Source organism: Vanessa atalanta, chromosome 8, assembly GCF_905147765.1.
Source record: "Vanessa atalanta chromosome 8, ilVanAtal1.2, whole genome shotgun sequence".
Taxonomy (NCBI): domain Eukaryota; kingdom Metazoa; phylum Arthropoda; class Insecta; order Lepidoptera; family Nymphalidae; genus Vanessa; species Vanessa atalanta.
The window spans coordinates 13,390,107-13,408,015 of record NC_061878.1 but is presented as its reverse complement, the minus strand read 5'-3'; the positions used below and the strand labels follow the sequence as shown (position 1 = coordinate 13,408,015).

At 46.7% G+C, this 17,909-nt stretch overlaps 1 protein-coding gene across 3 annotated transcripts; it reads left to right on the top strand.

Annotated features, from left to right (window-relative positions):
• The first annotated feature begins 1,318 nt into the window (after nt 1–1,318).
• LOC125065553 (tuberin) lies at nt 1,319–17,836 on the top strand. Of its 3 annotated transcripts, none has more exons than XM_047673222.1 (34): nt 1,319–1,584; nt 1,676–1,812; nt 3,541–3,795; nt 4,167–4,303; nt 4,402–4,576; nt 4,659–4,871; nt 4,945–5,086; nt 5,257–5,402; nt 5,469–5,801; nt 5,891–6,121; nt 6,223–6,417; nt 6,483–6,825; nt 7,019–7,174; nt 7,876–8,072; nt 8,616–8,729; nt 8,880–9,058; nt 9,198–9,323; nt 9,479–9,584; nt 9,886–9,959; nt 11,115–11,205; nt 11,284–11,421; nt 11,504–11,611; nt 11,887–11,960; nt 12,132–12,288; nt 12,355–12,473; nt 12,657–12,838; nt 13,733–13,818; nt 13,964–14,127; nt 14,262–14,392; nt 14,465–14,580; nt 14,725–14,801; nt 15,004–15,280; nt 15,361–15,537; nt 15,618–17,836. In XM_047673222.1, the coding sequence occupies exons 1-34, from the start codon at nt 1,512–1,514 to the stop codon at nt 15,822–15,824; spliced, it is 5,436 nt and encodes a 1,811-aa protein (XP_047529178.1). In that variant the 5' UTR covers nt 1,319–1,511; the 3' UTR covers nt 15,825–17,836. The 3 variants fall into 3 exon arrangements, with proteins under 3 accessions (XP_047529178.1, XP_047529176.1, XP_047529177.1); XM_047673220.1 differs by having other exon boundaries at nt 1,320–1,584; nt 13,721–13,818; XM_047673221.1 differs by having other exon boundaries at nt 1,321–1,584; nt 12,660–12,838; nt 13,721–13,818.
• Nucleotides 17,837–17,909: the final 73 nt, after the last annotated feature.

The following is a 17,909-nucleotide window of genomic DNA, read 5'->3' as shown; positions in this document are numbered from 1 at the left end:
TTGCTTCGTATCAAATTTTATTAAATTCGTTTTAGTAGTTTGGCCCTGAACGATTAAATGATTATATTATTTGAACGTTTGAATAAGAAAGCAAAAATATTGACGAAATTGAACATTGACCGATGCAAAACTGGCAGCCCTTAAAGGTTAGCGAGATTATTCGCTTAACATGGGATTTATTATAAACGAAATTATGAATTTATCTTACAGTTACAGGATTATTATATTTAGTTTTTATTTTATTGTTGTGACTTGCTCAAGTTCTCTATGCTTATAAATGAATATATTTTTGTTCACTCAAAACCTGCTAAACCAAAATTCACAAAACTTATACCAGAAGATGGAGCTTGTTTTGGAGAAGGTTATAATGTATAATAATATATATAAGTAGCTGTATTAGAATTTATTATAATACTTGGATTCGCTAGGTAGAGATAAACTAATAAGATAACCCAAGCATAATTGTGACAACAGAAAATACCTACGAGAGCCGAGATGTCCCACTGGTTAGAATGCATGCAACTTAATCGATGAATACTGTTTCAAACCCAGACAAGCAACATTGAATTTGCATGTATTTATAATTTATCTCGTGTTCGGCACTGAAGGAAACCATCGGGTGGCAAACTGCATGTGTCTAATTTCTGTGAAATTATTTCACCAACACGCATTCGACCAGAGTGGTGGCATAAGCTTTAAAACCTTTAAGTATGTTTAAGTGGATTCCTAAATGGTATAAATTGGACCCGGTAGGTGGCATTGCAATCGGGAAGTAAATAAGTCTTATTTCACTTTTACAAAGAAAGCTAGTTAATTATAAATTCAAAAACGACTTAGGTGGTGCAATTTTTTCTGGAGTAACACATTTGAACCTTATCTAACATTGCAAATAATTTTAAGACTGCAAGAATAAACAAAACTTTTATGTAGATCAAACTCATGACCCAGAATTATTTCTTACTATTTTATTACCACAATAATTATAGAGATACTGAAGGTTTTTTTTCTATTTCATTTCATCATATATGTTTGAATTTGTTTACACAACACAATGACATAATAGTAATTCTGTTTTTCTTATTGGTAACATTTTCCCAAGAGTGACAACACTAAATGCACGTTCAGAAAACAATGTCATCTAATTTGTTTACTAATTTCATTGTCACGTAGTCACCATAAAGGTATTTGTTATATTAATTCTTTATTGCAATGACTATAATTAACAGCAATATAACAAAATCAATCTTATATTTTTTAACTTCAAAACTTACATAGCCGATAAAAGCAAGGCCTAATAAAGTTTCCTTCATGTATTGAACTGATATCTGTCAGCTGTACGGAGGGAGGGCTATCAAGCTGTCAGATGGTGAATAGCAAAGCAGAGCGGTAGTGAGAATAATTTTAACAAATATGTGTTTTTATTTCCAATTTCATACGCATAGGTAATCGCCGCGCCTAGCTTTAGCTTTAGGTTAATTACGAACGGGGACCAGGGTCGCTACGGGTGCATAATGGGCTCTAGAGATAGGGACACAAAATCCCTTCACGACAAGTTGAAAGTGTTCTTCAAGAAGGGTGCATCGGGTGCGTATCGCTACTGTGTGTATGCGCGGTGTAACCGCAAGCCGGTGACGTAGATTTCGTGATTAACGAGTGTTCCCGTTTACGGTCCCAGCGCCCGTTGCGGCTCAAAACGAGCTGGTGGTGACGGCAGAACTGCGGCGAGAGCTGGGTCCTGAGACGCCGCTTAATCGCCGCCTCCGTGCAGTCAAGGAGGTCGGCGACAAGATCCTTCACATTCGTGTCCAAGATGTGAGTTACCTACCTTCAATTATCCTTATACCCTCATCTTTAACCTATCTTTCTTATGCAATATTATTATGTTTTTTCATTATGTTTTCCAACTAAGATCTTTTTACTTGAGCAATATACTTCAATAAATAATTTTATGTGTTTTTAATTACTCTTTTTCCTTCATCAAATCTATGAGTAACATTTGTACAACTTGTACCGATTTAAGTGTATTTAATTCTTAATGGTTACTTTTAACACTATTTTATATTGAGATAAACTATAAATTGTTAAAATTTACCACAGTTAGTTAGTTAAGTAAAATCTTTAAATATCATCAATTATTTAGGTGTATTCACTGGTGGAGTAGAGTGGGTGTTATGAATATATTAATAGCAAGTACCAGTACTTTCGAGACATTTTTGAAGCATTTGTATTTTATAATTACCAAACCAAACATGCAATTCATACCATTTATTTACACATAAAAATTAGATAAAAATATTAAGTTTCCAGACTATAAATATAACATTATTACTAATTACTTAGTGTTAACTCGTATAACTGTTACTATTAATCAATCAATCATACAATAAGTCTAGATAAATAAGGATTATTTTTTAAATTTTCTATGTATACACAAGGAAATACAATTTTGTAAATAATATCCAAAGTATTATAAGATTATAAAACTTTGGATATGATTCAAAAAATATCTATTTATGAATACAATTACTTTCTTTACCTTGTTTTAGACTAAGCCTATTCACTGTTCAGTCTGTTGTAGATAGTTTTTGTGTGTATAGTGCAAGTATGCTATACACACATATATTTAAAACTTATGTTGATCCTTTGATTAAAAAATTCAAGCAGTACTCTTTGGATATAAATATATATATTTTTTTTATTGTGTTGGTAGAAGGACGAGAAGATGGATGTGTATGGTGGTACTATAAACCACCATAGACAATGGCTCTGTAAGAAATATTAACCATTCCTTACATCACCTATGCGTCACAAACCTTGGGAACTAAGATGTTATGTCCCTTGTGCCTGTAGTTACACTAATAAATATTTTCTATAAATTGAATTCACAAATATGGGCGATATGTAGCATTTTACATTAATCATCATAGCTATCTTAGTTTTTTTTTTTCATATCATTATCACAATATTAAGAGAAGGTTCTCAATAACTTGGTATTAATTTTTCACATGTTCAGTGATGTTTTTCTTTGTTAAAGACAAGGTACCTCAGGAGTTGTCCCATGTAAATTTGGTCAATATTTGACAAAAAGATAATTAACAAACTATATGAAGTAAGGGAAATAAACATTGTCCAAATGTATAATATGTTAATAATAGTAAAAAAATGATTGTTATGGATCCTCTCAATCCATAACAAATATTTATAGTAAATTTTTTGTATTAAATGCTATGCTTACTAATCTTTTTGAAAAAAGTAAAGTAAAAGTAATATCAGTTGAGGTCAACAAAATTATCTTAATTATTATAAATTTCCATAGTTTGAAATGTGTATTTTCACAACTTTTTAGAATCTGATTTTCTATGATGTGTGCACCTGTAAAGTATTGCAATTATTTAGCAATGCACCAACAATCTCAAAGATTTGTTTGACCAATGCCTATTGAAAAAACAGAAATTGGTTTTTAGGAATACAATACAATTTCTCAACTGAATGCTATTTTCAATATCAAAAGTTTGTGATATATTTCTATTTATATTTCAGGGTGGTGTAGAAAAAATTTGGGCTTGTACGAGGGACCTTCTCAAAGACTCAAATGTAGAAGCACGCCACACAGTACTTGGTTTACTAAGATGTATTGCTGAAGGTCAATCAGAACTGCTTATAATGCGCACCATTTTATTCCGGTACCTGCAGGAGACGCACCTGAACCATCCGCCAGAAGATTATCAACTCCGTTTTAAATTACTTTACACTTTAACTAATACTGGAAAGGATATTAAATGTCTTGAAGAACAGGTTTGTCTGACCATAAAATTGACTCAAATTAAGTACAACAACATTGTTAAACAAAATTTTAATTGCAACATTACATAATGATGCCTTTTATGTTTTTTATTGGTCTTAAATGACAATTCAATTATGCAACAAAATTCATACTTTTTCTTGTATGTTTTAGAATCTGAAAATATAAATTAGTATATACATTTCTATCATATTCTATATAAGGTGTTAACTTAGTGGGGCCTGACTCATTAACTGGCATTTTTTACTCACCACTTATTTAGGTGACCACTTACCATCATGTGGCCATTGTTCGTAAAATTGGGTTTGACAAAAAAAAGAAATATAATATATGTAATAATATTACCTATATCTTTATATTCCAGATTGGGCCATTTTTGATAGAATGGCTGCCACATATACAAGCGCCGGCGCACATAAAAGACTTCGTCAGTCTCATCACAAATGTTGTAAAATTTAATGCTGTCTATTTAGACGAGGAAATCGTTCATGGAATTGTTAAGTATGTTCCTTTATTAGAACACATCAAGGCTACCTGCCTCTACAAACAGTAATTTGCTTTACTTTTGAATTTATTTATTTTTCATTAAATATTTTTAGCAATGCATGTCATCTCTGCGTATACTCTTCGGACCCAGGAGTTGTCCAGGGGTGCCTATCGCTTCTGGAAGCGGTCGTATCGTACTCGCTGCTACCACGCGCCGCTCTAAGGACCTTCGTCGCCGCTCTCTGCAGGACCGTCAACATAGAGCATTACTGTCAAAACAGTTGGAAGGTCTCGATAGCAGTCGATGTCTTTCGAATCGCAAATATTACATGAATATCCCTGAATACTCATGAAATGTTTTCATCCGCAGCTGATGCGCTACGTGGTGGGCGCGGACATGGGGCACGCGGCCCTGCAGGAGATGGCGGAGCTGGTGCGCGGCGCGGGGGACGCCGAGGACGCGGAGGAGGGCGCGGGGCTGGCGCGTGGGGCCGTGTTCTACATCAACATGGCGCTGTGGGGGCCCCGCCGCGTGCGCACGCTGCACGTGTCCTTCCTGGCCGTGCTGCCCGCCTTCCTCAAGGTGGGTCCACATATGCCAAACATGTGCCGCGTGGTCTCACTCGTGTACGTTTAACTGAATCGTGTCGTTGCAGGCGCTGGCGGGGCGGCAGGCGGTGGTCACTTACGAAGTGGTTGTGGCGCTACAGAGCCTGGTGACGCGCGTACCCCTGGAGGTGGACGAGGTTGCCTGGGATCTCGTGCTCGCCATCATCCGTGCCGTGTTACAGCAAGATAGTCAGTTTCATGCGCCTTACAATTGTTTTTCTATACTAAATATTCATAAAAATATAAAATGGAATGGAAGTTCTTGGTTATCGAAGAAGTAATTAATGCGTTCTCAAACTCTCGTGCGGTATGTCGTCTTTCAGATCTAACCGCTGATACATGAGTCGCGATCATTTCAGAAAGCTTCGACCCCCCCAACGAGTTGATCCACAGCCGCGTGCACGCGCTGATCACCTCCATCGAGCAGCTCCACGAGGCGGGACAGTTCCTCGGCGACGCGGACGCGCTGCTCGACCTCGTCGACTTCTGCGGACACGACCGGCCGGTGAGTCGAGCGGCAACCCTCGGAGCGCCGAGCCGCTGCCGGTGTCACCTCACGGCCACCCCGCAGGAGGCGTCCACCATGCGGCTGCTGACGGAGCGCTGCGCGGCGCTGGGCGGCGCCGACGCGAGCGCGGCGCTGGCGCTGGCGGAGCGCTACGTGCGCCTGGAGCCGCGCCTGTCCGTGCGCCTGCACGCGCTGGCCTGCGTGCTGGCCTACATCAAGCGCAACCGCTGCGGCCACGGCGAGGAGCTGGCGGAGCGCGTGGGCGGGCCCGTGGCGGCGGCCTGCGCGCAGGACGCCGAGCCGGCGCTGCGGGCCGCCGCCGCGCGCGCGCTGCCCGACCTGGCGCGCATGTGCAGCTCCGACGTGTGCGTCGACCTCGTCGACCAGCTCGAGAAGGTGACCCTCTCCGACGTTCCGCTTGTCCGACGTTCCGCTTGTCCGACGGCGAGCATCTCGATAACCGCGCCTCCCTTCCGCCGTTGTAGATCCTGAACCGCCCTTTCGAGATGTACGTAGCCGACGTGTCGGTCCCGGCGGACGCGGACACGTCGGACTTGCGTCTGGCGGCCGTCGGGCTGCTGGAGCTGCTGCACGACAAGCTGCTGCGGGCCCCGGCCGCCCATGCCGCGCGCGCCTTCCTCGTGCTGCTCGACCACCTCGACCATCACTACCGCCGGCCCGCGCTGCTGCACCACCACCCGGATATACGACTCAAGGCGAGTAAAATCTCTCGTACGTTTCCGCGTAGGAGGACGTACGCCTCGCGATCACTCACTCAATAGGGAAACTCCGACATAACGCCCCGACAATGTTTCAGATTTTCGACATGCTGTTCGCCCTCCGTGCGAACGCCTTCAACTGCGTCGGGTTCTGCTACGAAGGGGGGACGGCGGTGTACGGGGCCGCGGCGCTCCGGCTGCGGCCGCTGTGCTCGCCCTTCCTGCTGGCCGAGCCGCCGGCGCCGCGCGGCCACCAGCCCGCCAGCCAGACGCAGGGCAAGGACTTGCCGCCGGTACGTGCGCCCCCCCCCCGCCGCCCAGCCGGCCGAGCCGCCGCCACTAACCGCGGGCCCCGCAGGGCGCGTGCCTGCTGCCGGTGGGGCGCGCGGCGCGCACGCTGACGGCGGCGCTGACGCGCGAGGCGGAGTGGTCGGTGCTGGCGCACGTGCTGCGCGCGCTGCCGCAGCTGCTGCACGCGCGCGCGCTGGCCGTGGGGCGGCGCGCGCAGGACCTGGACCTGCTGGCGTCCACGCTGTGCTCCATGGTGGCGGAGCGCGGCCCGGCGGGCGGCGGCCGCCTGCTGCTGTCGGAGCTGCACGCCGCGGCGCTGCCGGCGCTGGCGGCGCTGGCCTCGTACCACGCCTACCTGGAGCCGCAGACGCAGCAGCGCATCGTGCGTTGTCTTCTCAAATACGGAATGGGTACGCTTGATACTTTTTTGTTCAACTCTGTCGACCTCGTCACGCGTAGCGCGTGCTGACTCTCGAATGGATCGAAACGGTCGAGTGGTAATTATTTTTTCATAAAAATGCGATTTTGACTCTCACACCTGGCCCGTTGCAATGTATGAAATGAATAAATGAATAATGAATAATCGAAGTTACCGTATTCCAGTGCTCCGCACTCCGCAGCCGTACATAAACGCGCTGACCATCTTCACGCTGGAGACGCGCGACACGATGGTCAAGATGCTGCCCGAGGTGCTGCTCGACCTGTCCAAGATCTCCGACACGAAGGCGATCGCCAGCCCCATGCTAGAGTTCCTTTCTAGTAACATTTGCCTTGACATTATACAAATCTATAGTAACCGTCATGAGAAGCTATAAATTTTGTAAACAAGTGTTCAGGAGTTCACAACATTTGGACCAACAAAAAAATGAATTTGTTTAAGATTTAATAAATTATTAAATAACAAATATTAATTAACATATATTATTTAAGAATAATTATTCGTCAGATTCATAAGTAAAATTAACAAACGATCCGCGATGTATGCAAAGCAATGAAACAAACTCGTACGCATTCGAAACTCGAATGACGCGTTTATTTCAAAATGGCGTCCCGATAGTTTACAATCCCTGCGACGGACGCGTTCCGGTACCAAAAAACACAAACGATAGCGCTTTGCGTCGTTAAAATATGATCCGACTAAATTAAATAGTTTGTTACTTTCATATAACCCGTCTATATTTCATGTCGATTGAATATGGTCAATTTATTATTATCTCGCAGTATAAAATGTTTACTTAGTAAAAAATGTTTGTTTACATAATTTATAGCTTTTCGTGACGGGTACTATATTTAATTTCATATGCGAGCAATCAGCATTAATCCATTCGTACTCGAATATAAAATAATAAAATACGTCACATTATCGGCTCTGAATATGATTAATCTTTTTTTGTTATAAATTGCATGACACGTGCGTATGCTATCGGAAGTGCCTAAAGCGTCCCCCCCCCCCGCCGCAGCGCTGACCCGCCTGCCGCGCGTGTTCGCGTCGTTCGTGGAGGACCAGTACATGTCGGTGTTCGCGATCCTGCTGCCGTACACCAACCCGTCGCGCTACAACCACTACGTGGTGTCGCTGGCGCATCACGTGATCGCGGCCTGGTTCCTCAAGTGCCGTCTCTCCTACCGCAGAAACTTTGTGCGATTTATCATACACGTAAGTCGGATATGCGAAGTAATATTTTATTTATGTACTACCACATAGGTGGTGGTAAGTGGTCACCACCGATCACAGACATTAGCGCTGCTAGAAATATTAATACTAAGATGTTATGAATTGCGGTTTTGTGGAAGAGTAATGAATAAGGTCTGGTACGTACCCAGACCTGCACAAGGCCCTACCACCAAGTGAATTATTACAAGTATTCTTTCGACCCTTTGAAGTGAAGGTGTAAGGTGCACTTCATCTTACAGCAATAAATAAAAATTTAACATGATATATTGCCTGACCGAATGAAGAACCATACTATTTTAGTAATTAAAATATTTAGATCTGGTTTCTTCAGACTTCAATAACTTTAAATTAATCTCAGTTCTACCAATCCTCAGCAAAAACGAACTTGTTAGCATTTTATGGATTCACCGTGCGGGTGCCATTTGTAAGGCGCAGCAACGCATTCTTCGGATCTTATTTTAACCACAGTTGTACTTCATAGAAAACAATTTATGATGTCCGTATCAAAGTTAACCGTCTCGGCAGGGCCTGCACAACTACATAATAATGCCGTTCGAGGAGCAGCTGCAGTACAAGTCCAACCACTTCCACCAGAGCGTCAACGAGGACTCGTCCAACAGGCAGAGGAGCTCCAGTCTCGTACGTTTCTATTTTTATACCATACACAATAGGACATTAATTTGCGTTTCCTATTCTGTATTTATATCGAGCTGTTATTATTTTTTCAAAGAACACGCATTTTTATAAAATAGTGAATCTGTCTATGAAACTACTCGTTCGCCGTGACAGGGCTCCAAGGCGGTGTCTCGCGCGCCGCTCTCGGGGTCGCGCGGGGGAGCGGCTGTGGGGGGTGGGGCGAGTGCGGGGGGAGCCAGCGCACCCGCCGCCTTCCATGTGGAACTCACCGAGACCTGTGTCGACCTGCTTGCCAGATATACCTTCACACCCTGCAGCGTCAAGCCGCAGAGGTAACATTTAATTAAAATTTTACTAAATATTTTTTTACGTTCAAGCAACTCTCCCATGGAAAACCGGTAGAAATAATATTACAAAATAATTAATCAAAGTGGAATATATGTCAGCTGATGTAACGAATGTGACCTTAAGGAGCGACACGGCCGAGTTCCTCTTCAACGGCGGGCAGTCGACCACGTGGCTGGTGGGGCACAAGCTGATCACCATCACCACGTCCGGCTGCTTACAGAACTCCATCAAGCAGGGCCTGTGCGAAAGGTGACGTCGCTCGATACGTTCCATATATACACTACTTCGAGGTAAAGCGTCAGGCGACGTGAACGGAGGTGGGCTCGAGCCTCGATCCTCGCGGGCGAGAGTTGGCACACCCCGTCGGTGCCCCGCCCCGCCGTGACGAGTGTGCGTGTGTGCAGGTGCGCCACGCTGTGCCGCCAGCACGCCGACGCCGCGCCGCCCGCGCCCCCCGCGCCCGCCGCGCCCGCCGCGCCCCCCGCGCCCGCCGCCGACGACGCGCCGCAGGTAGCGCCTCGCTGTCCGCTTGTACCGTTCCGTCCCGTTAGCGGTGACGAGCCTGCCCGACACGCAGACTATGACTGGAGGAAATTCACAATTACTAGCACGAATATTACGGTTACCGCTTGTGACTTTTGATAATGCCGTTGTTTCCTATAGCGACGGCGACGAATATCTCTCGGGGTCCGCAGGTATGAAACGTAACTCGGAGAATTTTCGATAGCTCAGTCACTAAATACTGTCACATGAGATCACAGAACATACAATAATTTTCCTCACAAAGATAAACCGTTGCGCGTGTTTGAAGGTGCAGCTGAACGACAACTCCGAGGCGGCCAACCAGCTGCAGGTGCACCCGCACGCGGCGCCGGAGGTCAAACGGTACGTGCGCGCCGTCGCATTGTACTACATATATATGTACATCGTTGTCGCTGTCTTGTCAATTTTGGGCTAAATTAGATTGTTCATACTCGATATCCTTTCAACGAGTAATATTAGACCCTCGTTGAAAGTTACAAAGATGATTTTGTCATCACTCACTCACCGGTGAACCTGGGTGTCGAACGAAAAAACTAAAATTTGAGTTGTTTTGAAACAGCCGGTGTGGCTTAAGCTTAGCTGTTTTTATAACTCATCTTGCAACGATGAGTCTGTAGATTGATCGCCTACTGACTGTTGTATCGACTAATAATGCTTTTCTAAATGAACCTTTAACAATTTCTTAATTAACACGGACGCATGTCGCTTTCGACTAATACTTTTGTGTATCATTGAGGTAAAGTTAATAATCAAATATGAACCCTACATTAAAAGTCATAAAGTAAAACGCCAACGGTGTGACAGTGTAAGCGTGTAAGTGTGGGTGTGTGCAGCTACAGCAAGTACTCGCTGCAGCACAGCCGCTCCACGGAGACCTCCTGCTCCTCCCTGTCCATCTCCGAGCTGCAGCTGCCCTCCAGCGGACACACCACCAGGTCGGCCGCGCCCAACCCCTCCCCCTGCTCACTCCTCTACGTTCCCAATAGTGTCACTCGTAGGATCGAATATTGAATACTTTAAAGTAACTTTTTTCTCCTTTTCTATTTCTGAAATTGTCGTTGATGTTATAAGTTGCTAGCTAAAAGAAACAGAAGCAGATCCAAAAAGTTTTCAGTCCTTAATGAATTAAATATGTCTTATTTACCAATTTTTCCCAATCCTCTAATTTAATTAGCTGGAGCCTCTCGTGCTGCTATTTCTTTCTCGCTTTTTATACAAAATTGCACGCCTCACATCTTTATAGGCTTCCTCGCATCACCCTAGAGGTGTTCCTGTAACGCAGCCAAGATAATCACGCGAGCGCCGAAGGCGGGCGGACGTGTAATTATTTTGCATGCGAAGCTTGCGCAAAAGTGTTTCGTTTCACTCGACTCGATAAAAAACTTTACTACTATATTTTCGTAGCAGCAAACGATTCTTTTAATTTGCTTAGCGCGTAAACATTTGAAATGATTTTACGTAACCTCGATAACGTCTCCCGTCGCGTTCGCCTCGCAGGCAGAACTCGGCGGAGAACAAGGCGAGCGACCCCGTGTACGACGCCCTCAACCAGTTCTCGCAGCGCTTCGAGAAGCTGTCCAAGGAGGTGGTGAGTGCGGGCGGGGCGGGCTATGTGCGGGGCGCGCGGGGGGCGCGCGGGGCGCGGAGTGACGGTGCGCGTGCGCAGGAGGCGGCGGGCGAGTGGTGGCGCGTGGGCGCGCTGGCGGCGGCGCGCGCGTGCCCGTGCTGGTGCGCGCGCTGGGCCGAGCTGCACGTGCGCTCGCCCACCGGCGACGTGTCGTGGCTGCTGCGCATGCAGAACAGGGTGAGCGACGCTCTCGGCGCTCTCGATGCTCTCGATGCTCTCGCTCGCGTGTCGGCCCTCTGTGACCCTTCGCCGTCCGCAGATCAGCTCGTGGCAGCTGCAGGAGTGGCCGCTGCAGGACGTGCTGGCGCTGCTGTCGCCGCCGCTCAGCGACCCCTCGAGCGGCCTCGGCGACTCCAGGCCCGACCTCGTACGTATCCGACGCCTCCTCTCGCCTTGATCCTCGAGTGGTCCACCGAATTGGCATAGCTTAAAGATGAGCCAAAATAACAAAAAATAAATAAAATAAAATATGTGCAGTACAAAGGGCGGCATTACATTATTAAAGAGCGAATCACTAGTACTCCTACTGATTCCATTAGTCATGTTCATATTTACATTCCTGCAACTTTGAAGTATCTTTTGCTTTTAAATATTGTAAGACATTCTTCCCTCTAAACTGTGGACCGTTGTGTACATCCCCAGAGCTCCGAAGGCTCGCCTCGCTCGTCCAGGTCGGCCTCGCATCGCTCCCACGCACCAGATCTCCACAAGTCCAGGTCAGGGAATTCAATAATCGATACTGCTTCTCAGAATCATCCTATAAATTGAATTCCAAACAAGTCGTATCCATAATGGTCAACCATTAACGAATAAATTTCATCGAAGTTCATAGATATTTCTCTCATCCGGTGCTCCACCTCTGCCTACATCTAACGCGTCCTCCCCAGCTCGGACTCCGTGGTGGGCAGCGACAAGCGCGCGAATCAGTCGGGGGGCGCCGCCACCCGCATGAGCACGCAGCCCATCAACATCCCCGGCTCGCCGCAGCGGCAGAGCTCGTCCAGCACCACGGACGACGACGACATGCTGCTCATCGTGCCGGAGGTACGGCCCGGCCGCCCGGCGCCCGACCCGGCCCGGCCGGCCTGCTCTCACGCGCTGTCTGTGCAGGGCAAGTCGCGGCACCCCGTGCGGCGCTCCAACTCGTCCCCGGAGATGTCGTCGTCGTGGAAGGCGGCGGTGCGGGAGCCCGACGCGGACGAGCTGGTGCTGCTGCCGGCCGAGCCCGCGTGAGTGTGGAGCGACCTATACCATCCATTATACATTTTTGCTTATTGCAACTCGTATAAATGCATCTCGACTCGTATCCACCGTCTCGGTAAATATACTGATTCGCCGAGTACGGTGCGCATATGAAATATGCTGCCGAGTCGAGGTTTCCGAATGAAGGACCGAGTCCGGCACTCCACCAGCAGGGCTCCGATGACGATGCACACGAGCAAGAAGGTTGGCAAGAAGAGCGACATGCGCGTATCGTGCGAGGCCATACCGGAGGAGATGTGCGGCACCTCCCCGCAGCCGCACCACGCGCACCACGCGCACCACGCGCACCACGCGCACCACGCGCACCTCATGACGTACAACTCCGACCCAGGTGAGCGCGCGCTTCAAGTTTGTGAAATCAATCAATCAATTGTTGTAAATATATTGTGACGCAACATTGAGTATTCCTACTTTGTTAAAAACATCCCATCATCTAATAACATATCGTAGCCTAAGGTCTGCCTTTTGCAGCATTGATGTGCGCTAAATGCCAGTTAATAACGCAATAAATACGAAAGTCGATTATACTCATAAGTACTAAAACGGAAATATTTGGATTTAAAAAAATTAAGGGTGGTATTCAACTCGTTATATATTCACGTGAAGACCTCAAAATCCACATTAAGACCGGCTGTCATAAGTTTTGATTGCAGGTTTTTACATAAATTTTTTTTTATATATATAGTAGTTATTACAGGAACTAAGTATAATATAAGTGTTCCTAATAGACCCAGTAAAATGAAAAATTATAATAAAATGATAAAAAATTTCCAGTTTCAGATTTTTTCCCTTGTATTGGCCTAATTATCTACCTGCATGCCAAATTTCAACTTTCTAGGTCACCTGGAAGTAGGTTATAGATTTGATCTATAGGTCAGTCAGTGATAAAAATGACGGTTTTTAGACGTTAATATCTAAATAACCGTTTGAGATGCGTTTATGAAATTTGGAACACATATGTATCTCGCGAGTCTCAATATATGAGCCATGTCAATTAGTTTTTGAGTTATGAGGAGGTCAAAAGTGTTTAGAACACACGGTGCTGCCAGCCAGTTCTGTTACTTGTACTTGGCTGACCACATGCTACTGCGTGTCTAGATATGGTATTAGATTATTGTTTAACTCATTTTCGGTCATCGCTTACTTTTTTTCATGAAAACGACTTAATTAAACATGAAAATAACTTAACATACTGTGTCTATATAGAAAATAGTGTTTCAAATAGGAACGACGGGGTCCGAGACGGAAGTGGAAACGAAGCCCGAGACAAACAACACGGCCGCCACCGCGACGCACCATCAGCTGCAGAAGGTACCGCCGTCCTACAAATCTCCTGAACACTATTTCTAAGTATATTGATATAATTTAAAAGTTCAAAGGCGTTATATCATTACCCATTATTAATACAATGAGGTATAAAAGATGCGAATAGTGAACGAGAGGTGTCCGCTTCCAGACGAGCAGCGACAGTCGCGTGACGCTGGGCCACGAGGCGGGCGCGGGCGCGGGCGCGGAGGCGGAGGCGGGCGCGGGCGCGGACGCGCGCGACGAGCTGCCGCCGCTGGCGCGCTCCAAGCGCTCCAACACCATCTCCGTCATGAGCCCCACGCGCCGCAACCGGTCTGCGCACTGCCTATTTTATGACTTACTTGCATTGCAATTCACTTAAAAGTACTATTTTCTAGGCGTTCAATTTATATAATCGACTCGACCTCATATTTATTAAACGACACTAACCGCCCAACGTTTCGCAGAGAGCTGACCCGCAACCCCCCCAGCACGGGAGGGGGCGGCAGTGGTGCCGGCGGTGGAGTGTCTCCGTCCTTCGTGTTCCTGCAGCTGTACCACAACATGAGCACCTACCCCATCTCGCCCACCGTCCCCGGTAGCTGCCCCGTCCGCTGTACCGTGTGAGTGTTTTGGAAAAGAGTGATACTCACGCGGCGGTCGTTTGCAGGGGAGACGCCGACGGCTCTGAACCCGCTGATGGGTCGTCCGCTGAAGGTATCTGGCGTGCAGCACGAGCGAACCATTAAGAACCTCGACCTAGTGCCGCCCCTGGAGACCTACAAGGTAACGACCGAACTAACCCACAAGCGACGCGGAGAACACGAGGCACGCCCGCGTTTATCAATAGGATCGCTTTATACACACTTAATGAGAGCGTGGACTGTCTGGTCCAAAGCCGGTAATCGAACCGAGGTTAATAATTTCCAGGTCGGTGTCCTGTACGTGGGCCCGGGACAGCAGGACGACGAGGTGGCCATATTGAAGAATGAATACGGTAGTGTGAGGTGAGAACGGAACGCACTCTTTGAATCAATAATTTCTTGTTAAATCTGTTATACTGCTCTTTTTATGTTCCTTCAGTGTACGAAATTAACATTGTCGATACTTGTCGATATTTAGTTTGTTCCGAATTTGTGTCTACATAAATTTTCCGAGCGTATATTAAATAGAATTTCAATGAACGAAATCGTTTCAATGTACTCGTAGGTACATGGAGTTTTTGAGGCTGCTGGGTACGCTGGTGCCGCTTGAGGGAGCCGAGGAGCCCAACCTGTTCCTCAATCTAGAAAAGGGTGGCAAGGACGGACACTACACCTACGTCTGGAACGACGACATCATGCAGGTGCTGTTCCACGTGGCCACCGCCATGCCCAGCTCGCCGCGCGACCCCAGCTGCAACGAGAAGCGCAAGTACATCGGAAACGACTTCGTGTCCATCGTCTACAACGACTCCGGACACGACTTCAACATACACACGATCAAGGTACGACCGGCCCCGGCCGCCGCCCGCGAGCGTCCCTAACGCGTCCCTAACGCGCCCCTAACGCGTCCCCCCCGCCGCAGGGCCAATTCAACCTCTGCATCGTCGTGGTGGAGCCGCTCGAGCACGCCATGAACCGCGTCACCCTCAAGAGCAAGGACGAGCGGCTGCGCGGCAAGTTCCTCGCGCACGTCGAGCCGCACTGCGTGTCCGACGCCAACGTGGCGCTGCTGGCCCGCCAGCACGCGCTGCACGCCGCGGTACGTACGCCCCCGTCCCCTCCCCGTCCCCTCCCCGGCCCGCTCTGCGCCCGCGCTGACCGGCCGTGTCTGCCCGGCAGCTGGCGTCGCAGATCTCGCAGTCGCTGAAGCTGGGCGGCGCGGCGTACGCGTCCAACTCGCTGGAGCGGCTGCGGCTCATCAAGCGGCTGCGCGCGCGCGCCGAGGACGAGCGGCGCGCCGCCGCCGCGCGCGCGCCCGCGCCCTACGCCGCGCCGCCCGACGCGCAGCGCCGCGTCGCCATCGACGACTTCGACGACTACGCGTAGGCCGAGTCGCGCTCGCCCGCTTAACGATTCATTCGGTCCCTTGGCGTTTTGAGGAGTGACGGACGCACGTTGAAATCTAGTCACGGTAGTTGTAGAGGAGTGCTGTCGGTCGGGCCGGCCGCCTCGCTCTGAAGTTCTGTCGTCGACAGATGCTCCGCGGGAGCCGCGCAATGAAGGCAGCTATAAAAATGCCATACTCTTTCGGTTTCGATGACGAGTCGCAAATGTGCGAACGACGCATGTGTGCGGGTGCGCACACACACACACACACACACACACACATGCTCGAACTGTCTGCACTGTTTGTGCTCGAACATCGAAAGCTGCTTAGACTTCGACGTTGCATAGTTTGAGTGTTCCTTAAATGTTAGCACTGTTCGGGATTCAAATTTCAATGTACAAAGCCGAATGTGACGCAATTCTATACTTAAGTATTGTGCGAGCGAGCCAGCAATTCTGTTGAATACAAAAATATGAAAATATCCAAATCCCGCTAACGATTTACGGATCGTAACGAGAACCCTGTCGAACTTGAGACTTGCATTATTACTTTATTCAATAAAAAACAGTTCCGACGAGGTCTTTGTTCGCTCCTGTAAATAAATTTGATAGAATTGATCGCTCGCTGCAACACTCACCATGATATTTGGCCAAGGTCCGAGATTAAATGTTCAATGTGATCCACACATACGGACGCCTGGTCTGAGACTGAGTCGAGTGTGTCATTGAGAATACGCGATAATGTATGGCGAATGGGGTTAATAATATTAGAAATGTAAAACTTTTATTGGCTTAATGTACTATTAAATGACATCAATTTGCTGATTTTCAAATTTTTTTTCGTACGTTACAATATAAAAGAGGTCCTGATAGTAGAAGTCTTCATGTTTAGCTTAAATATGTCGCCGGCAGATATCTTCAACTTTTTTGTACGTAATATAGAATTGACAACTTGCCTACAACGATTTTTCTAAATGATTATATATTTTATATGCCATTGGAAATCTCGAAGATATCTCTGTAGACATTTGTTCACCGACCCCAGCTCACCATTGAGCGTCAGCTATGCCGAGCACCTCTATACCTGAGTCATTTGTATTTTAAATAGATCAATGTTGAGAACGACGGAGTAATATGTATTCTCAATCAGATACTCTATAATGAACGGTACTTGTCTATAACAAAACAAAACTATATATAAAATTCACATAAGTCATTTTTTACATTTTGTGAGATGTGATAATAGTGTAGCGATTAAATACAGTATCTTAATACGATAATACAAATAACGCTGGAGTTTTTCTACTACGCTTCGCTTCGAGACGATCTGACCGGAGGCTGGATTGTGATCCCTGCGATTCCTCCTCGACTATATTTTGCACAACTTTCAGTCATTTTGATATCTGGCGCTGTCTGTGTTTACTGTGTTTACTGAAATGAGCCAATGTCATGAAATCATGATGTATATATTCGGATACTCTGTTTATTGGTGTGTGTGATGTATGTACGCGTACATTTGAATACAATTTAAATATGCCCATTTAACTGCCTCCAGCTGATGATTCACTCGTTGGAAGTGACGACGATGAATATAGAAACCAAAGACGTTATGAATTGCGCAACAGAGATGCGTCTCATTCGTTTAAATTGTAAACAAATGTCGCCCTACACAAAAACAGGTCACGTGATTAAAAATGTAGATAACGACCACGCGGCGACCTGGAGCTTAACATGCACTGGCAACTAAACTACTTACAAATGAATCTGAAGTATTCGATTCTATTATATCGGAGATTACGTTTTATTTCGTATTTAGGTTTGGATATTTATACTCGTATGGTCAGTCCGGCGCGAGAGCGCGTCATACGTCAGCGGTCAGACACGCGTGACGTGCAATCTCAGTTCGCCGGTCGCGACCATCTGGCAGTTGAGGCATTTCTTGTTGAAATATTTTATGTAGCAATTTATTTCCTGACGAAAGATTTTGTAATCGAATAAATGATGGCTATTTTTTCATATGTTTTATTTTTATTCCATTTGCTGAAAGTTTAAAGAGGTTCTGTTTTGACACAGATGAAATAACAA

What these genes read in the sequence shown, in the direction of transcription:
- LOC125065553 (XM_047673220.1), top strand. Translation starts at nt 1,512, where the DNA reads ATGGGCTCTAGAGATAGGGACACAAAATCCCTTCACGACAAGTTGAAA. An exon ending in TGCTGCCCGCCTTCCTCAAG is followed by an intron (nt 4,872 to 4,944) that starts GTGGGTCCACAT and finishes GTGTCGTTGCAG; the next exon opens with GCGCTGGCGGGGCGGCAGGC. An exon ending in GGCAGAGGAGCTCCAGTCTC is followed by an intron (nt 8,730 to 8,879) that starts GTACGTTTCTAT and finishes TCGCCGTGACAG; the next exon opens with GGCTCCAAGGCGGTGTCTCG.